The 19,500-nt window shown below is 48.8% G+C and overlaps 1 protein-coding gene across 1 annotated transcript; it reads right to left on the bottom strand.

The window, feature by feature from the left end:
• Nucleotides 1-2,581: 2,581 nt before the first annotated feature.
• Nucleotides 2,582-16,080, bottom strand: DSTN (destrin, actin depolymerizing factor). The gene is made up of 4 exons (XM_030500190.1): nt 15,466-16,080; nt 6,041-6,348; nt 5,762-5,838; nt 2,582-4,017 (listed from the first exon to the last, which is right to left on the bottom strand). Exons 1-4 carry the CDS (start codon nt 15,466-15,468, stop codon nt 3,908-3,910), a joined length of 498 nt encoding a protein of 165 aa, XP_030356050.1. The 5' UTR covers nt 15,469-16,080; the 3' UTR covers nt 2,582-3,907.
• Between the last annotated feature and the right edge of the window lie 3,420 nt (nt 16,081-19,500).

The raw sequence follows: 19,500 nt of genomic DNA, 5'->3' as shown, positions 1-19,500 counted from the left end.
TGATGCAATACTTTGGTTTTTCAGTTTTTTTGCTTTTGCAACAATGATTTCCTTTTTCGTGAGCTCTCGCAGAAAACAGAGCACCTACCCAGGCACTAATCCACCAGCAGTAACAAAGCCCTCAACACAGCCAACACAAGGAGGGTGGCTGGTGTCCCATACGTGCCATGGGGGAGGTGGGCTCTGATAGGGCTCCAAAAACCACACAAGAGGAGATTCGGTGTCCCCTGCATTGGGTGACATGGTGCCCTTCCAGGACACGTCACCAAGCTGGCTGCTTTAGGAAGAGAGAGGCAGAAAAACACACTTCTCTTTGGGGAAAGACATTTAGTTTAAGTTTTGACATTTGGCAGAGTTTCATTGGGATTTGGTTTCTTCTCTCAGCACCTTGGTAGAAAGGGAAGGACATCCCAAGGGGCTAGGAGAAACCCAAGCCTTGCCCTCATGCAGGGCTGAGGACGGGCCATCCCCAGCTCTCACAGGAGCTGGTGGGATTTTGCGATGTACCACCATAGGCTTTGACTACTCACCAAGGGTGAGGGCTACCTTCTTTGCTTCAGGCAAGCCATGCTGTCACCTTGTTACTTGTCAGTCTCTGACTCAGGGCAGGTATGATCTGGGTGCTGCAGACAGGTACTTCAGTGATAAGGATCAAGCAATCACCCAGGTGGAGTGATTTTGGATGGGAACACTGGGTCTTTATGCTGGTTTCAGCCACAGCTGGAGTTACCTATCAGCCTGTCTAAGCCACAGCTTAGACACCCAACCTTACTTTTGCTGGAGCAGCTAAGTGATGTTTGCACCATCTGCTGCTCATGCTCAGGCTTGAATTACCAGTCTCCACCTCACATCCCCATCTTCTCCCCAGCATGATGGACAAAAATGGCTTTCAGGGAAACTCTTGACTGCATGTGGACTTGAAAAGGTTTCTGGCAGCTCTTCTCTTGCTGCAGCCAAGCTGCACTACCTGGGCTGTGGTCCTGCTGAGCTTGCACGGCTCTGAGCCATGTCCATCACCTGAACACCTTTTTCTTCTTCATGTAGTATTGTTAGAAATTACCTTCTCTCCCCAGCAACCAGCCAAGCTGTAGGAAAAATTCCTAATGTTGTCTCTCCCTGCTCGCCTAGAACCAACAAGGTTGGAAAAGACCTTTAAGATCATCAAGTCCAAACCAGAGAAACTTCAACTGAAACATGAACTGAAAGGATCTGAAACCTTTGAATCACAAGAGGAAACATCTTCCCATGCTTTTTATCCTCTCCAACCACAGAAGGACAAACAGCCTTGGGAGGTGGTGAAGTCTGGCTCACTAATTCCATGACATGGACAAGTATGAAGCATTATAGCTCTGAAGGTTAAGAGTTCTGCCAGCCCTGGAGCGCAAGGAGCACTGTTCCAGAGGCCAGTATACTACCTTGGGACCTGTTGTGAGGATCCTAAAACCAGCCAGAGCCTCTTAGATCAGCTTAAACTGTGGGACCACACCTAGCCAATGTCTCAAGTGCCACCTCAGAACCCTCATCCCTCAAAGTCCCAAGACTAAAACACTTTGTACCCTTATCCAAGAGCTTTCATGTTGTGGGAAGCTCCCTCCTACCTTGCAGGTCTGACATCCTTCTCCCTTTGCAGGTCTCTGGCTCAGTCTTCTAACCAAGAAAGGAAATCCCAGGCAGAAGTCCACCACGGCGTCACCTGGGCTGGGTATGTCTTGAAAGATGCCTGCAGTCCGGCTCTGGCAGCACTAGTTATCAGCTGGATCTTGGCTGGGAGTTCCCTTTGTTTGTCAGGCAGCGCCACTCCCGCTGTGTCACACCTTATCTCAACCTGGACTTTGGACAGAGACCTGTACTGCAGACACCTAGGCAAGGAGGAGCTGTTGATGATGATCACCCACTTGAGTGAGCTCAAAGCTGACTCAAACACAGGCTAAAAGCACCAGCAGAAGCCAGGCTGGTTTGCTTCTGTCAAGATCAGAAAGCTTTGCGCTGGTGGGTCTCTGCACTGGAAAACCTTGTGCTCCCAACTCTGTGACCCGCCTGGGTGCCAAGCTGGAGCAAAGAGGCAATGCCTGCCTTTAATTATGGGTTTTAACCATGCAGCATGGCCAGAGAGAGCACACACTGAGGTAGGCAATGGACCATTATTTCCCTGGCTCCACCAATAAACCAGGCAGCAGCTCACTGCTCTGCCAACGAGCTGTGGGGACAGCACAGCTGTTCTGTCCCTGCACATCTGGCCAGAGGAAGGGGCAGCCTGCAACTGCCTGGTCACAGAAAGCACCCTCAGTTTTTACAGGGAAAGCAGCACACAATCACTGACACGTGCTGGGTTTCTCCTGCTCAGACAGCAAGTGTTTGCCAGAAAACTCCCCAACCCATGGAAACTCAGGTCTGAAACCTAAAAGGCAGAGACCAGGTCCGGGAGCTAGTGCCTGCACCAAGCTGCACACTGTGCTGATGAACCTGCTTCCCCCCATCCCTTCTCCCACCATGAGCAGCACAGGGCAGTACCAGCTCCTCAAGCACCGGGCTATTCCAGAGGCTGGAGAGGAATCAGTCACTGACCCAGGGGAGGCGAAAGCCCATTTATTTAGGCTCTTTTAATTTGGCACGCACAGAACATACCACAGTAATGCACTGGAGGCTAAGGGTTTTGGTTTTGTTATTTTTTTTTTCTTTTTCTCTACAGACATACAGGAAAACTCTATGCAACTCCCATGTACACATTACACAAAGGAAACAGCTTTAATCAACCACTGGTGAAACATGGAAGCTTTTAAGATCTCTGTAGCTGGCACAGGAATGTTCTCTACCCCCTCCCACCCCCCCCATACAAAAGGCATTTCAGGTCAAACTTTCTAGTAGGTGATATTTCCATGCATTTCTACAGAATTAAAGAAGCTAACAGACAAAAAAGCCCAGATCAAGCCGTATTAGTCAGGCTGATGGGTTCTACTAAGTTAAATCAAGAGTAATTACGGACAAATGGACCAAGTGACCAAGGACTGGGGCTGAGAATACCACTTTTTAAAGATGTGGCTCCTCCTCATTGTACTACCCATAACTGGAGAGCGCTGCTATAAGAATCTGCACTTGTAAAAGCTTCAGAAGCATCTGATCTGCTAGTAAGTGAGTTATTAGAGAAACTAAGGTAGTTCTAAATTAAACTATGTCAACAGAAAAGCAGTTTTTATAGAATCACTCAGGCTGGAAAGACCTCAAGACACTTCATAACAAGAAAATTGAACCTACACAACAAGTGAACCTTTAAATATTATTACTGCACCGTGAGTTTACAAGAGAGTGGATTAGGACTATTTCTCCAAGAAAAAAAAAAAGTGTGTCTCATCTCTATTTACCTTCAGAATTAGCCTTTATTAGTACTGCTCCGAAACTGAAAGTACTAAGAATTTAACCCAGTTTTGGTGCCAACAGGTTGCTTTAGCCAAACAGTTAACTACAGGTTTGAAGTTTTGTATTAAACAGTTATAGGGGAAACATTTTTGAGTTTGGCAATTTGGCCAGTAGCCTCAAAAAGACCGGCTGAATTTTGCTTGATACAATTTAGAAAAGCAAGAACAGGAACCAGATTGTTCTCACCTCCCCCCACTTTCATCCCATGATACAGTGCTGCACTGGACCAAAATTTTTTGAATACCTTTAGTGTTAAATCCACTGGGGACATAACTGGGCTGGACAACCAATGCAAATATTAATACACCAAGATAAATCCTTAGATTTGATTTATTTAGGGTCATTTGTACATACGAGCTACATCTCCAAAATCTACTTTATTCTACAAGACAGCTTCCCTACAGTTAGTGAAACCCTTGCCTAGAATGGTTGCTTTACATAACTGATATATTAAAACATGGAATGCTTGTAGAGTTGTGGCACTGTATGACATCTACACGGGACTTCCTTCAAAAGCTACGACTAGGGAGCCTCCTAGCTTCTCAGCAATGCAAGCTCGGTTGAGGTCCTCTGGCCCATTTGCTTGGCATTCATGCTTTATGCCTAAAAAAGAGGCAAAACACTCAATAATGCATTGTTATTTCCACATGCTAGTAATCAAAGAAACATACTTGCTAGTAATATTAGAAGCAGCAATCTGATCACTCAAGCAGATAAGTCCTGCCTTAGCTTAGGCATTTGGATGGTTTTCCCCTGATATGTCACAACAGACATGTGGCTGCACACCAAATACCAACACAAATATCAGGGAGAAAGTTTTCACTACATCAGTGCTCAGACTGTTGGCCTTTTCATTGCAGGCTGTCTCACAAGCAAAGCTCTCATTTCTAGTGCTACCCTGGTGATGGCAGGGGAGGGAGCTACACGCAAGCACACCAAGATGGCTGACTCAGCTCCTGCTGGCTCTGGAGATGTGGGTGAAAAAATCAGAGTGAGAACCTGAGATGTAAATCCAGAAAGACTTTGCTGGTGTAGGCAAAGGGAGGGAGGGCAGGGAGCCCAACACCCAAGCCTGTCTTATATGGAGAAAAGCAGAATTTCTTCAGGATTTCTTTTTTTTTTTTTCCTAACTCCCACACATGAAGCACACAAGTCTCACCATAGAATGGTTTGCGTTGGAAGGGACCTTAAAGCTCATCCAGTTCCAACCCCGTGCCACAGGCAGGGACACCTTCCACTAGAGCAGGTTGCTCCAAGCCCCTGTGTCCAACCTGGCCTTGAACACTGCCAGGGATGGGGCAGCCACAGCTTCTCTGGGCAACCTCTGCCAGGGCCTCAGCACCCTCACAGGGAAGAACTTCTTCCTAGTGTCTCATCTAAATCTCCCCTCTGTCAGGTTAAAGCCATTCCCCCTCGTCCTGTCCCTACAGGCCCTTGTCAAAAGCCCCTCTCCAGATTTCTCGTCGGCCCCTTTAGGCACTGGAGCTGCTCTAAGGTCTCCCCTTAAGGAGCCTTCTCTTCTCCAGGCTGAACCAGCCCAGCTCTCTCAGCCCGCCTCCAGAGCAGAGCTGCTCCAGCGCCCGGAGCATCTCCGTGGCCTCCTCTGGACTCACTCCAACAACTCCATGTCCCTCTTGTGTTGGGGGCCCCAGAGCTGAATGCAGTAGTTCCAACCCACTGGCTGGCACTGCTGCACAATGATCCCATCAGTCCTGCACACTGCAAGCAGGAACTGAAGGGGGGCAGTGCTATCTGCCTACGCGCCAGACTGACTTAGCATGAAATTTCTGAATGCTGCAGCAAGGTGTTTACTTCATGGCTAATGGTGCCTCACAGAAGAACTTCTCTTCTTCACTTGGAGATGCAATGCCTTTTGAAATGAGTAATCCCAACTGCATCTCTAAATCAAGTGAATCGTTAATTACTACTACTACAGCACACTAAGTTTATGAGATTGTGTATTTCATCAGACACAGGGCTGAAAGTCCTCTGCCACAGAGGCAGGTCTGCACAAAACCCAGCTCTGTGTTAGGAATCTAATGGTTTCTAGCCTGTAGGGTGCAGATGTGCTGCTCTGTACACTACAGCTACAGTGTCACACACTGCAAAGCCTGCTCTTGTCTTGAGCATAGCTCTTGTGTCTCTATAATTTAGAGTCAGCAGTGGAAGTTTTAGGCAGATCTCACTTTCACTCTGTCATAGGCATTTCACCTGTGAAGTTCTCATCTCTCACTAGTACCTCAAAAAAACCCGAAACCATCCCAAACCAATTAGCCAACGGTTAAGCCACGCTGTGTAAGCATTGTAGGAGCATGGCACAGGTAGGAGCACTATGTGCATTACATACCTTGAAACTTCTTTTTGATTGCATCCTTGGAGCTTGCGTAGATCATCTTGCTTTTGAGAGGTGCTTGTTCTGGTGCCCTAGTGGGATACACCAGAAAGAGTGCAGTTAGTGACATTTATCATCCAGCAGAGATAGAAGCAGTATCCTACTGATGATGAACAAGTGAAGTGTCTCATGGCTCAAAAGACAGGCTCACTTTAAGCCTGCCATTTCTCAGAGACCTCACCCACAGTGCTTGGACTGCATGTTAGGAATGAGTGAGCTGGGAAGATGGCTTACCACAAGAAAAACATCAGCTCTTCTTTTTTGGATTCCTTGGTCTCAAAGCTTGCATCATACAAGGCATAACGGCAATCCTTCTCGGGAAGCATCTGCACAAAGTGCTTGAAAGGGTCGGTAACTGTCACACCAACATCTCCCACCAGAATCTCTTTGCCTTCTTCCACAATAATGCACTTTTTATCTGGACTGAGGCAGAAGATGACAGCCTTCTTCCTCTTCTTGATTTCCTCAGGCGTAGAGCACTTCCGCACTTTCATGTCATAGAAAATACGGCATACCTCATCAGCAACTTGTACTCCAGATGCCTGTAAAGACAAGAGCAAAGACCTTTAGGGCTACCACCGCAAAGTTTCACAACTCCTTTACCACGCTGCCTTAAATCCAAGGCTAGAAGACAACCGACACTGGCAATAGTTGCCAGTGGCCCAAGAGTCTCGTCAGGAAAGGCTGCAGGCCCTCTTTTTCCAGGCCAAGTAAAGAATGTGGAGTCTCGATGCTGCCCACAGACAGCTGGCAAACCAAAACTATTCCAAAGAAGACACAATCCTACTTATACTAGAACATTATATTTGGGGTAGTTTCACACGCATGTCCACCCCTTGTCCTCCGAGATTCAGCTGTGGCAGATCCTTTGGCATTAGAGCAGCTGAATTTTGTTACCCATTTCAGGCTGACTACACAACCAAGTCCATGAGAATCTTCTGTTCAAAGTTTCCTAGCATGCTTACTAGCAGCTTTAGGAGCAGAGGTAAAACGTGGCCAAATTCCACACTTGTCACATGGATTTGGTTTAGACATGAAGAGAGATGTAGTGTGGGGTACTGGGACCGCAGTGGTACGGTTTTTAGCTGAACAAGCCAACTTTCAGAAGCTGTTCTGAATTCAGTGTTTTAAAGGGAGAAGTTGCAAGTCTAACAGTTAAAGTGTCTATTTCCCAGCAATTCACCAGTTTTTCAAAGCAAGCTACCTCCCTTTTCATCTTTTTCCCCTTGAAGTCCGATGAGAAATTCTAGTTACTTAGTGGTTTATCTTCCTGTCCTGGCTGTAATAGGAGGTGCAGATGCAGCATCACCAATCTGATGTTAAAGGCAGCTGCACAGAATAAAGAGGACAAGACCTAACGAGAACGACAAGAGGCTGAACTGCATTTTCAGTCTGCTGCTTTTTTGGGAATGAGACAAAAAAAGGTGGCAGGGTAGAAGCATTTGTATCTGTGTTTTGTTATCAGAGTGCAGCAAAGTTGGAGAGCTTAAAAGCAGCTGTGTAATAGCAAATATGGGAAGTCATGCTGGAAGGACATCCTGGCCAGAGCAGTAAAAACCAAACCGAAGGCTGTCCAACACTTATTTGTCTGTTCAAAACCCTGCATGCAGTGTAAACAGTGAGACTCCTTTCTCATACTGCTTCTTCCCCTGCTGGTCTTCCAAATCCAGATGACTTTATCCTCAGATACGGTAATTCATATCACAGAAGGAAAAACAGCCCTCCTCCCTCTGTGTAAACTCCCACACATCGCTGTTAAAGCACAGCCAGCACTACTATAGAGTCAAGTAAAGCATTATGTGAGACACACCAACTGAAAAGGAGTAAAGGTTGAAAAGGACTAAAGGTTGTTCTTTACTTTGGTTTTCCTCAAGCTTAGCCCCAAAATGTGTGTTTGATGCATTCATTTGGAGGGGCACTGTACCTTGCCAGAGTGGAAGTGTTCTAAAGACACAGCAGAGTTCAGCTGCAAAACTGGGGAGGTCAGTGGTACAGGGGTGCTCAGTGCTACCTTTCCAACAGGTCCTTGGGAGATGGTTACTGGACTGGACAACTACTTAACGTGTATTTTTGCTTTAAGCCCTGACCAATGCCTACCTCGCAGGACCTCAGATGAGTCCTCTTCCTACCAACATGTCTCCTTCTGTAACTCCAGTGGCTGGCATAGCTTTGCTAACCCAGTGAAGAGAGGTGGCACAGCTGGCAGCATCTATGACCATAGAATTTTGACATCAAGTGCTGGTCATGCAAAACCAGGGCAATCTCCTACAGCAGTGAATCTGAGACAGCAGCTTTTCTCTAGCACGGACCACAGTGCTCTTTAGGGGGTTACTCAAACACAAGGGGACCTCCCTCAAGAGTTCTAACACACGGCTTCCTTATTAGGGGTAATCTATCCGGAATCCCTTGCACTTTGGGATAGGAGAACAGGGAGAAAGTCACTGTGCCTGGCAGACAGCCACCCTTATGCATATCACCAATAAGGCAAGGAAAGTAAGCCCAGAGAGCCCATTTCAGGATAAATCTGAGCAAAAGTGCAAACATGGACTCAAAGTGACTCATTCCTGTGCCACTTCCACCATAGCAAGAGACTCGCACTTTGTGAGAGCGTGATATAGAACTAATGCGGAATAAAGGTCTTTCTCTTCCTGCTGTTTGTGTGGACAAGAGTTCTCTGGGAAGACATGGTTCTCCTAATAAAGCAAAGAGTGCAGCAACTAGAACTATTGCATCATTCACTAAGGACAAATCTGCACTGAACTCAAGACAACCTTTATTTCCCTGATGTTTGTCTTCTAAATAATCGCATGTCAGTAGCTGACAACAGGTATCAAGATTCAGTTTTCAGTCACAAAGCCCTTAAAAGTCTAAGTAGAAAATGCTTAGAAAGCCTGAGCTAGCATGGGAATGAGTCTAGTAATTGCATAAAATAGCTCTACCTTTGTCATTTCTTGGTCTTTGTTCCAAGACCACAGCAACTAGAAGTCAACTTTGGAAGAAGAGGTTAATGCTCAGCAGAGACCCAGAAGTACGGAGCAGCAACAGTGCTGCAGGTTGATGCAAATTGTGCAGTCAAAGAGCATATGCTCGTGCTACTGCACAGCCAGAAACGTGTCTCCAAGTCAGGAGACAAGTTGTTTCCTTATAAAGAAACTGAGCACTGCTGGCAAGTCAGTTCAGATTCCAAAAATGTTGAGAGTATTTAGTCTGGAAACTCAAAATTCACTGTTAAACTGCAGCTGATAACTGGGACTGGCCAGAAGCTGAAGGGGCAGGAGTTAAGAACTGGATTTTTATTTCAGCTTTCCAAAGCAAAATGCTGTTAGTAGCTGGTGCTACTCCTTCTCACAGGTGCTGTACAACCCCTGGATTCAACACACAGGATGACATTAGCAGCCATTATATTGCTAGGGACAATGCAAATTTGTTCCATCTGATAAAACCCTATAGCTGTGTCACAGCATGTGCTGAAGCAAACTCATGAACTCCCGGTGCAACTAATTGCATCCAAAAAGAGGGTCTACTTTTGTAACTGTGGGACTCCCTCTTCAACTGTGGGCTTGTACCAGCCACTGCTGGCTTCATAAACATACTTAAAAAGGAAAAAGAAAAAACCCAAACCCTAGGCGAGTTTTGGTGGAAGGTGGCTGTAACCATTCAGTGTGGAGCAGCAAAGGGATGACTGGTAAGACCACTGGAATGAGGAGAAATGCCACACTCATAAATACACATCCTCAATTGACCTTTTACCTATGTGTTTGCTGAACTGCACAGAAGAACGGCTGGTGAGAACCCTCCACCCCATCAGCAATGACAGAATGTTTATTTGTTCTTCTGGAGAAGAGAAGGCTCCTTAAGGGGAGACCTTAGAGCAGCTTCCAGTGCATAAAGGGGCCAACAAGAAAGCTGGAGAGGGGCTTTTGACAAGGGACTATAGGGACAGGACAAGGGGGAATGGCTTTAAAGTGACAGAGGGGAGACTTAGATGAGACATTAGGAAAAAGTTCTTCCCTGTGAGGGTGCTGAGGCCCTGACACAGGATGCCCAGAGAAGCTGTGGCTGCCCCATCCCTGGCAGTGTTCAAGGCCAGGTTGGACATAGGGGCTTGGAGCAACCTGCTCTAGTGGAAGGTGTCCCTGCCCATGGCAGGGGGTTGGAACTAGATGAGCTTGAAGGTCCCTTCCACTCAAACCACTCTATGATTCTGTGATATGATTGTTAGTCTGGATTTTCTCCTTCTAGCCTGATATTGCTCTGCTCAGAGCATTCAGTATAGCACATTCATTATTATTTTGTGCGTTCTGGCTTGAACACCACAGAGCTACAACAGCTAGCCTGGTTCTGCTCCTTTTTCAGCATGAAAGCAGTTATCAAACTCTGGACTGGTACATGGTTAGAGGTTGGACTTGATGATGTTAAATGTCTTTTCCAACCTAGTTGATTCTATGATTCTATAGGTGGCTGCTCTTTTAGCAGTACATGTTGCAGGTACTTGTGGGATATGCAACCATCAGCTGATGATGTTTTGTTGTAAGGGATTGATCAACCCTGTAACACAGGCAACACCAACTTAAAGCCATTCTTGGGACACAACTGCAGAGAAAAGACCACATTCAAGTAGCCAGCCTGTTTCTAGAGGTGTTGAGGACCTTATCTGTAAACCACCTAATTATCAAATGGGAAAATGATGCCAGTACAGCACCTTCAGGGAGACATTCTAGCAAGAATGGACAAAGTTTCTCAGAGGGAATCAGCAAAAATGAGTTTCCCTCCCCCACCTCCATGCAGCTATTGCAAAGGCAGTGTGTCTTGTGGGCAGCATGGCCTCATATATTATTCTGAAGCACTTCCACCAGTATCCCCATTGTGTTTTCATACAGGCTGCTGTAGGCACATGAGGTAATGGTTGCATTAAATGCCTCGTCAGCATGTGCTGCAGTAACACAGTGGCTCTTATTCCCCACACAAAGCCACCGTTCCTGCCTTAAGTGCAAAGCACTGCAGAAGCCTTGTGAGAGCAGAATGCTGTCCCTCCACGGGGCAGCCTGAAGAGAGAGCCTTCTGTCTAGCCAGCTTCCAACTGCAAGAGCCATCCCCAGCTGCCTCCACTAATAGCTTCCAACATTCTGCCTCCATCACCAATTAAATTTCCACAACTGAAACTTAATCTAAATGAGAGAACACTGAAGAATAATCCAAAGCTTTCTCAAGAAAATCCCCATATACAGAAAGCCATTTCAGGACTGAGACACATGCCAGACACCTGATAAACTGGATTTGTAGCAAGCCTGCACTGAAACACAACTTTGACACAATGAAATTTGCTTCCTCTTTTGTCAGGAAGCGCTACGAACTCCAGTATTTTCCTTGAATATTTAAAATATTTTACCTAGGAAAGTCCTTTGTTTCTTCCTTGATTGTGAGACAGCCAAGAAGACTTTAAACTAATGACTTAGTCTGCCTCAAGACAAGTTTGAAAGACTGATTTTGGTTTTAAGGATTGACAACTGTACAGTGTGGCTTTTCTTTCCCACGATCAGAGCCCTCCATAGCGGTGCCTGTGGATGTGTTATCTACAGAGACATTTCAGGAACCAGTTTTTGGCTTGTTTTGTTTGGGAACCATACACACTCATTGTACACACCAGTGTGGACTGTCCATAGCTACTCAAGTGGAAACTTTTGCTTCTTGGAAAAGCATCATCAATTTTTCCAGAACTGACACTGAGAACTTACTAAAGTATGCCTTGTCTAATTGCAAAGGCAGATTTGGGAACACTGTGCTCCCATGTTTGCTAGTCACATTACTGCCCTGTATTTGGGTCTCAGCAAACACCTTGTTTCCCCTATGCTGGGCATCCCACCCCTCCTATCTACCTTCAAAATCCACTGCCAGAAGTGCCTGTGTAACCATGTGGCATTTCCATCTGACTCAGTGATGTGTCATGGTTCATCTCTGCGACAAACATTTTCTCATTAAAACTATTACCACCTGACTGTTCTGGGACAGCAGCTTCAGAAAGCTGTCCCTTATGTTGCCATGCAACACCATGGGACATCATCAGCTCATAGACATAGAAGGTTTTGCCAAATCAGGCCTCTGAAAAGTTGTTAGCTATGGTCCACAAGCCAACTGAAAATGTGGGTGGTTAAAAATACAAGGATCTTAAATACTGCTTTGCTTTTAATCTGTTATTTGAGCACCCAAGAAAACCCATCTGACATTACCACCCCCACCTTACTGAGTAAGAAAGGATGAAATGCACGGAGTGACTATTTAACTTCACCCCAAAGACCAGCACTGGCATAGAAACACCACAGCATGGTTCGGGTTGGAAAGGACCTTAAAGCTCATCCAGTTCCAACCCCCTGCCACGGGCAGGGACACCTTCCACTAGAGCAGGTTGCTCCAAGCCCCTGTGTCCAGCCTGGCCTTGAACACTGCCAGGGATGGGGCAGCCACAGCTTCTCTGGGCAAAGGAGCCCAGTGACTTCCCAAGGCCCAGCAGGCCCATGTCCTCTGCTGCCTATAGACAGACACCTCCGCTTACACCAAGGCAGCTGAAAGTCCAAAGCTTAAATTCAGATCTGCAGCAGGATAGGAAACATAACTGCCTTTTTACTGCTGTTGTGTAAGAGGCCATTATTTGCACACCATAAACCAGCAAGAAGTACAGAGTTATTTGCATATCACTTGTAGGCAGGTCTTGCCAGCCTGACTTGAGTTTTTTGGTTTGCACTAGTTTTTCCTCCCCCCCCCTTTTTTGGGGGGGGGAAGGAATCAAATTTCTATTCAGCTTTTTTTTCTCCTGCCTCTAAGAAAGGTTATTGATTAGATGAGAGAGATGAGTAGGAAAGCAATTATTAAAAAAAAAAAAAGCAGGAAAAAAAGTCTCCCCTGAATTCCTGGAGGTCACTTCCCCAGCTTTCAGCCAAAGAGGAAATCATCACCTTCTTAAAGCTATTATGAAGTTCACTCCTGATGCAACTATCAAGGTAGATAGAACAAGCAATATCCACAAAAGGCAATCCTAGCAACACTGCTGAAAAACAGGAACTGTGGTAGCCAGTAACAGGGCAGAACTTTTGAGCAGGACCCATTCCTGTGCTGAAACTCATGTTTTTAAGGTAATGTGGGTAATGAGCTGGTATGCCACAAAACTCTTCCAGGAAAACAAAGCTTCTTAGAAACGCATTCAGCACAGAAATCAGCTATTATGAGCCGAACTGACTGTAGGTATTTTCCTGTGGCCCTCCAGGCACATACAACAGCCTAAAGCTAAAACCTCACCCTTAAAAACAGCCTCTGAGGGCCTGCTCTGGGCACTCCAGACACTGTTACCGAAGTATTCTTCCTGTAGATGGCTGTGCATGCTGAACAGTCAGGCAAGCAGAAGGCTCTGAACTGCTTTACAGGCAAGTCCTGCCTGTCTGGAGGCTCTCCTGCATGAGATGGCTTCGGTCTGCCCTTGCTCCCAGCAGGAGCCTCTTGATAGTGATGTTCTGACAAAGCAAGTAGGAACACGCCAGACACCCACACTACCAATTGTCACAATCCTGTCATCTTGTATGAGAGGCATATGTACCTTGTAATTACACAGATTTGGGAATAGTATTGACTAACAACCACGAAAAAGAATTTGCATGGTACTCCAAAGACTATGGACTCATTTAATCCAGTAGCAAAGAAACCAAACCTTGTGGTAAGACACAAGAGCAGAAAATCCAATGCTCTTTTGATAGCAAGCGACGCCCTCCTGCTGGCATTGCTGTACTTTGCCAGAAGGCCTACACTCTTTGCCCAAAAGCAAATTCATCTGCAGCAAGTAGAAAGCATCTTGAAAAAGCCAATCCAAACCCTGTTCCAAAAAGGAGATCACTATGAGAAATACCACTTCTGACTGACTGGGGAATTCTCTGGTTCGGAAGCAAGACGTAGCCTGACACACTGAGTAGTCACTCTAAACTAGGTTTGCGTACTGCAGAGGTGGTAGCCAGCTTGTTCAGACAAGCCTATTTCAAACAAGAGCTGCAAGTCTCATCAGTCTTTCAGCAGCTTCCTCTGCAACTCCCATTAGCTCTGCTCCATGCTGCAGACCAGTCACAGAGGCTTCAAACTTGGGTGTTATAGGAAGCAGGGAGATTAGTAGCACATCCTGTCTGCAGGATGATACACACTAAAAATTTATTTACTGGATATACAACACTTTCAAGAAACTAAGGGTAAATACCATGGGAAGGGCTCAATAGGTAACCCCAGTACTAAGAGGAAATAACCCAGGCAAGTGTGTTAAAACACACAGACGTTTGTTGCTGCACAAATGCTTGTGCAGGACTCAAGCAAAAACAGGACAGCAGTTAAAACCGTATGAGCTAATAATTTGAGTTTGTCAGTGTCAGTAGCCCGAGTTAAACAGGGATGCAAATGTTTAGTGTAGGCAAACCAAACAGAAAGTGAACCACCATGAATCACTGAGTGGTTTGGATTGGAAGGGACCTTAAAGCTCATCCAGTTCCAACCCCCTGCCATGGGCAGGGACATCTTTCATTAGACCAGGTTGCTCCAAGCCCCGTCAAATCTGGCCTGACAACAGATGAAGCATAATAGATGTTTGGTCTATTCTGCCCCATTTATGAAAAGAGTCCCCTGGGACTTTTTAGAACGCCAGAGAAAACGGGCAAGTGTACGTTTAATACATTTCCTCTGTTCCCAGCACTATATCTTCATCATCTCTGTGCAGAGAACACAAAAAAATCTCCAAGCCCTCAAAATGTAAGCTTCCCCGAGCGGCCGCTGCAAAAAAACGCGTGTTTGTTACGACCGAGAGCTTCCTTCCGCGGGTTTTGCTTCCCCCCTTTTGTCTGCTGGCTCCAGCACCAGGGCCCTGCGTGCCAGGAGGCAGGGTGCTGCCTCAGCAGCCCCGCTCCGCCGAGGAGCCGCCGCCGTTTCTAGGCCAGGCCCGAAGCCCCTCGGCTCTGTGGAAGATGGCTCCCGCCGGGACCGCCCGTAGGGGCGGATGCGGCCGAGGCCGCGCTTCCTCCCGCTGGGGTCCCACCCCACCACTCCATTTCGTGGCCTTTCTGCCAGGCTCCGACCTGCTCCTCACGCAGCCCCTCGGGGGAGAAGCCGTCGCCTCCCCCCGCCACCACGGCCGCGCCCTGCGGCACGGGGAGGGGCGGCGCATCGCCCCACCGCGTCCCTGTCCCCCCCTCCGGATCTTCCCGCCTCGCTCGTTCTCTTCACCGCCACCCCCATTCCCCGGCTGAAATGGACGCGCCTGCCCCTAGCGCCTGTGTGCGGCGCGGAACGTACCATCGCCTCACGGGGGGAAGACGAAGGGGAGAGGACAGTTCCATCGCCTCAAGGGGGGGAGTAACCTTCCGCCGCCTCATGGCGGGATGGAGGCGGGGGGGGGGGGGGGGGAAGGAGAACGGATCCGCCGCCTCAGGTTCAAAGGCGAACGGAAAGAACCGGAGGGATGGACGGAGAAGGAAAGAAGGGGCGCAATACCGTCGTGCCCGGAACGCAGACCGGGATGCGGCGGGCGGGCTATAACAACCACCCCCCTTTCCCCGGGGATGAAAGCGGAGGGCGTGGGGGGGGGGCTAGGCGGGGAAGCCGCCCAACTCCCGCATCCCCAGCGGCGCCGGGCTCCCTACCATGGTGTCGGCGGGGCGCGGCGGGCGGCGGAGCGCGGTGCGGCGGCGGCGGCTGCTCCCTCGGATGCTGGGCGCGGCGCGGGCTCCGGCAGCAGGAAGGGAAGCAGCGAGGGCGCGAGCCGGGCGGAAACGCTGCGACGTCACGGCCGGAGGAGGAAGCGGTTGCTATGGTGGGAGCCCTGCGTGGCAACGCCCCGGGACCTTCCTCCTCCTCCTCCTCCTCCTCCTCCTCCCTCCGCACCCCACCCGGCACCGCAAGCGCACGTGTATCCGCCCGCACCCGATGCGGGGACAGAAACCCACGTACCCACAGACACCCCCCCAAAGCGTGGCCGGGATGGGGTGGGCTGCCCAATCACAGGGGGAGCCGCCGGCTGATTGACAGCGGTCAGGCGCCCGCCGGCCAATCGCGGTGTCTCTTTGTGCGAGGAGGGGCGGGATTACCTGCCCCAAGGTGTGCTGCGGGGGGGGGTGGCGCGCTGAGGGAGCGTGGCGGGGCTTGGGGAGCCGGCAGGGGAAGGGCGAGCGGAGGCGGCCGGGGGGGCACGAAGAGGATTTGGGATGGTAGGACGGGGGTGAAAGGGGCTGTGGGGGTCCTGAGGGGGGCATGGTCCTGAGGCGAGCAGGAGGGGGAGGGAGCGGGAGCAGATGGGGCGGAGCAGAAGAGCTGTCGAGGAGGAAGTGTGGGGCTTTTCTCTGTGTTTTCAGTTATTTATTTAATTTTTTTTTTAGGGTTTTTTTAATACCTACTTTGGTGCGATCTCAGTCAGGCACTCCTGATTGGCTCAGCCCGCCCGCCCTCGCTGCTGCAGCAGCAGCAGGAAGCGCTGTGTAGCTCTTCCCGGCGGCACCAGCAGCAGCAGCATTCGCGTCCCCGCTTAAAGCCCAGCCGAGGTGGCGGAAACAATGCACGGTTTGTCCTCGGGACAAGGCTGACAAACGCTGCTGCTGGAGATGGGGGGGGGGGGGGGGAGCTCGGAGCAGCTGCTGCTCCGTGTTTATTGCAGCGCTGCTGATTGAAATGACAGGAAAATACTATTTTCTAAACGTTTCGGGGAAGTGAAGCTCGGGGGTTTTGTAATCAGATTACAGAAGCACCTGCTAATGTTAATAAATGTATAGAATGTTAGGTTTGGTTCCTGGATCCTGACTGCAGTGATGTTCTCCGCTTGAACTGATGAGCTAAACACCCCTTGCATCAATTGTATTTATTCATGGAATTGTACAACAGGGTCACAGGCTGGTTTGTGTTGGAAGAGACCTTAAAGCTCATCCAGTTCCAACCCCCTGCCACGGGCAGGGACACCTTCCACTAGAGCAGGTTGCTCCAAGCCCCTGTGTCCAACCTGGCCTTGAACACTGCCAGGGATGGGGCAGCCACAGCTTCTCTGGGCACCCTGTGCCAGGGCCTCAGCACCCTCCCAGGGAAGAACTTCTTCCTAATGTCTCATCTAAATCTCCCTCTGTCACTTTAAAGCCATTCCCCCTTGTCCTGTCTCTACAGGCCCTTGTCAAAAGCCCCTCTCCAGATTTCTTGTCAGCCCCTTTAGGCACTGGAAGCTGCTCTAAGGTCTCTCCTTAAGGAGCCTTCTCTTCTCCAGGCTGATTTATTGAGTCTCTGCCTGGTTGTCAGCAGAAAACAAAGCCAAGACTGGACTGCATGTTTTCAGGGCTGGGGTATGAGGCAGCAATACTTCATACCAGGTTACAGCTAGCCTGAAGCTTCAGTACTAAAGGTGTGAGCCATGCCTTATAGTTTTCATCCATATTGCTGTTCTAATTAAAGATTTCCCCCCTCCCCTCTTTGCAGCATACCCCAGAACATGCCCTTTTTAGACGCTGTTATGCCTATTCACATTAGGTAGAAGCTGCTGAAAGACCCGATAAGCATGTACGGAAAAACACCCCTAGTGCATTCTGCTTTTGTGCTGAGTGGCTTTTGCTGGCCACGGGTCTCTTTTGCAAGAGCATTTGCATCAGATTTGTGGTGAAACTAGCAAAAGACCTACCAGTACAACACACGACTTAAATTTTGGGGGGTGGGTAGCTCTTCCTGAGTTACTTCTGATTTAATGAAGGAATGATTAAATTTGGAGCAAAGTCTTAATTTACTTTGGGGTTTTTTTGCTCTGAAAGAGGGGTACAAAAGTAGGATCCTGGGGAGGAGGGGAAGGGATGATGTAAGGCCATGAGAACAGGGCTGGGGCTGTTTCACTTGTATACTTATAAGGGAAAATGAGTTTGGAACTGGCCTGTTGGCTCAGGCTGTTATGAGAGGTCTTGTGTTTTTGGAAACACTGCAATGGGTTGCGAAGGTATCTAACTAGTTAAAGGAGCCTCAGCAAGGACAAACTTCACCAGCTGAGTAAGGGAGATCTCTCACTTGTTTCTGTTTCACAGGAAAGATGTGCTTGTTCTGGGAAAGGCACTTAACCAAGAACCTGTCTTTCTTTTCTAACTAAGAATCATCAAAAATGAGGTTTCATTCCCCAAATGACAAAACAGCGTAGCCCAGTGAGGCATAAAGACAGCGGCTGTGCTGCTTTGAGGGAGCTGGAGGCAGGAGCTGTGCATTGAGACGCTTATGGTGGTACCAGCCTGCCTTAGCAGAAGAGTCCATGGGCTCTGTGTGCTGTACCAGCATGACACTGGGAACTCCAGCTCTGCACCAGGAGCTGCCTGATGGTGATCAGCATTATGTACGTTACAGGTTGGGAACCCGGACGGGATGTAAATCCCATGCTGCTGCTTTTGTAGGGGAAGGGGAGTCTTTTTTTCCAGTCACAGATCATAGAATCCTAGACTGGTTTGGTTTGGAAGGGACCTTAACGCTCATCCAGTTCCAACCCCCCGCCATGGGCAGGGACACCTTCCACTAGAGCAGGTTGCTCCCAACCTGGCCTTGAACACTGCCAGAAATGGGGCAGCCACAGCTTCTCTGGGCACCCTGTGCCAGCGCCTCAGCACCCTCACAGGGAAGAACTTCTTTCTGTTGTCTCGTCTAAATCTCCCCTCTGTCAGGTTAAAGCCATTCCCTGTTGTCCTGTCCCTACAGGCCCTTGTCAAAAGCCCCTCTCCAGGTTTCTTGTCGGTCCCTTTAGGGGCACTGGAAGCTGCTCTAAGGTCTCCCCTTAAGGAGCCTTCTCTTCTCCAGGCTGAGTAAGCCCAGCTCTCTCAGCCTGTCTCTGGAGCAGAGCTGCTCCAGCCCTCGGAGCATCTCCGTGGCCTCCTCTGGACTCGCTCCAACAGCTTCACGTCCCTCATATGTTGGGGGCCCCAGAGCTGGACACAGGTCTGCAGGGGGGGGGTCTCACCAGAGTGCAGCAGAGGGGGAGAATCCCCTCCCTCGACCTCCTGGTCACGCTCTGGGGATGCAGCCCAGGACACGGTTGGTTTCTGTGCTCCCGGACTCCACAGCCTGCTCCTCAAATGCCCATGACCTGAAACATCACCCCAACCATTTGCAGCACTGCAGCTTCCCTTAGAGAGGGCTTCCAACAGCCTCCTCTTGCTGGAGCACATAGCTGTTGTCTTGGTGCCTGAACCGAGGGGGAAACTCCCTGTTCTGGGAGGGAATTTTCGTGCTTCTTTTTACAAGTTTCCTTTCCATCAGTCCTGCCCTTTTGATGGGACAGGGGCTTGGGGTGGGGTGAAATGGTGCCTTATGGCTTATTGCCATGCTGACACCCTCACATGGCATACTGCTAATGCACGCCTGTTACTGCCAGTACCATAGTGAGGTTAAAGGCTTCGCGGAGTGTGACTTCCCCCTTTGCCCCCCAGGGTTTCAGTGCAATACAGGGTTCTTATGAAGAAGGAAATGAACGCTGTGGATCACTACAGCATTGTGGAGATGGAGGGGTTTTTGCTAGCTTTGCTGCTTTCAGCACTGAATAAGCTTTGTCCTTTTTTTCCTAGCATTAGTGCTATAAATAAGCTAGGCTGAAAGCTCAGGCTGGGTGTCTGGATGAACCATCTGGAAAGGTGAATCCCCCTCCTTCTCTGAAGCCAAAATGCATTTGTGATTAACCTGAA

This window comes from Strigops habroptila, chromosome 10, assembly GCF_004027225.2.
Source record: "Strigops habroptila isolate Jane chromosome 10, bStrHab1.2.pri, whole genome shotgun sequence".
Classification (NCBI taxonomy): domain Eukaryota; kingdom Metazoa; phylum Chordata; class Aves; order Psittaciformes; family Psittacidae; genus Strigops; species Strigops habroptila.
Note: the sequence above shows the minus strand (reverse complement) of the source record. Positions and strands in the feature narration are given on the sequence as shown.

Excerpts from the sequence above, each read along its gene's own strand:
- DSTN (XM_030500190.1), bottom strand. Across the intron at positions 5,839-6,040 it reads GAGCTGATGTTTTTCTTGTG|GGCACCAGAACAAGCACCTC; the intron begins GTAAGCCATCTT and ends GTATCCCACTAG. Across the intron at positions 4,018-5,761 it reads AATCAAAAAGAAGTTTCAAG|GCATAAAGCATGAATGCCAA; the intron begins GTATGTAATGCA and ends CCTCTTTTTTAG.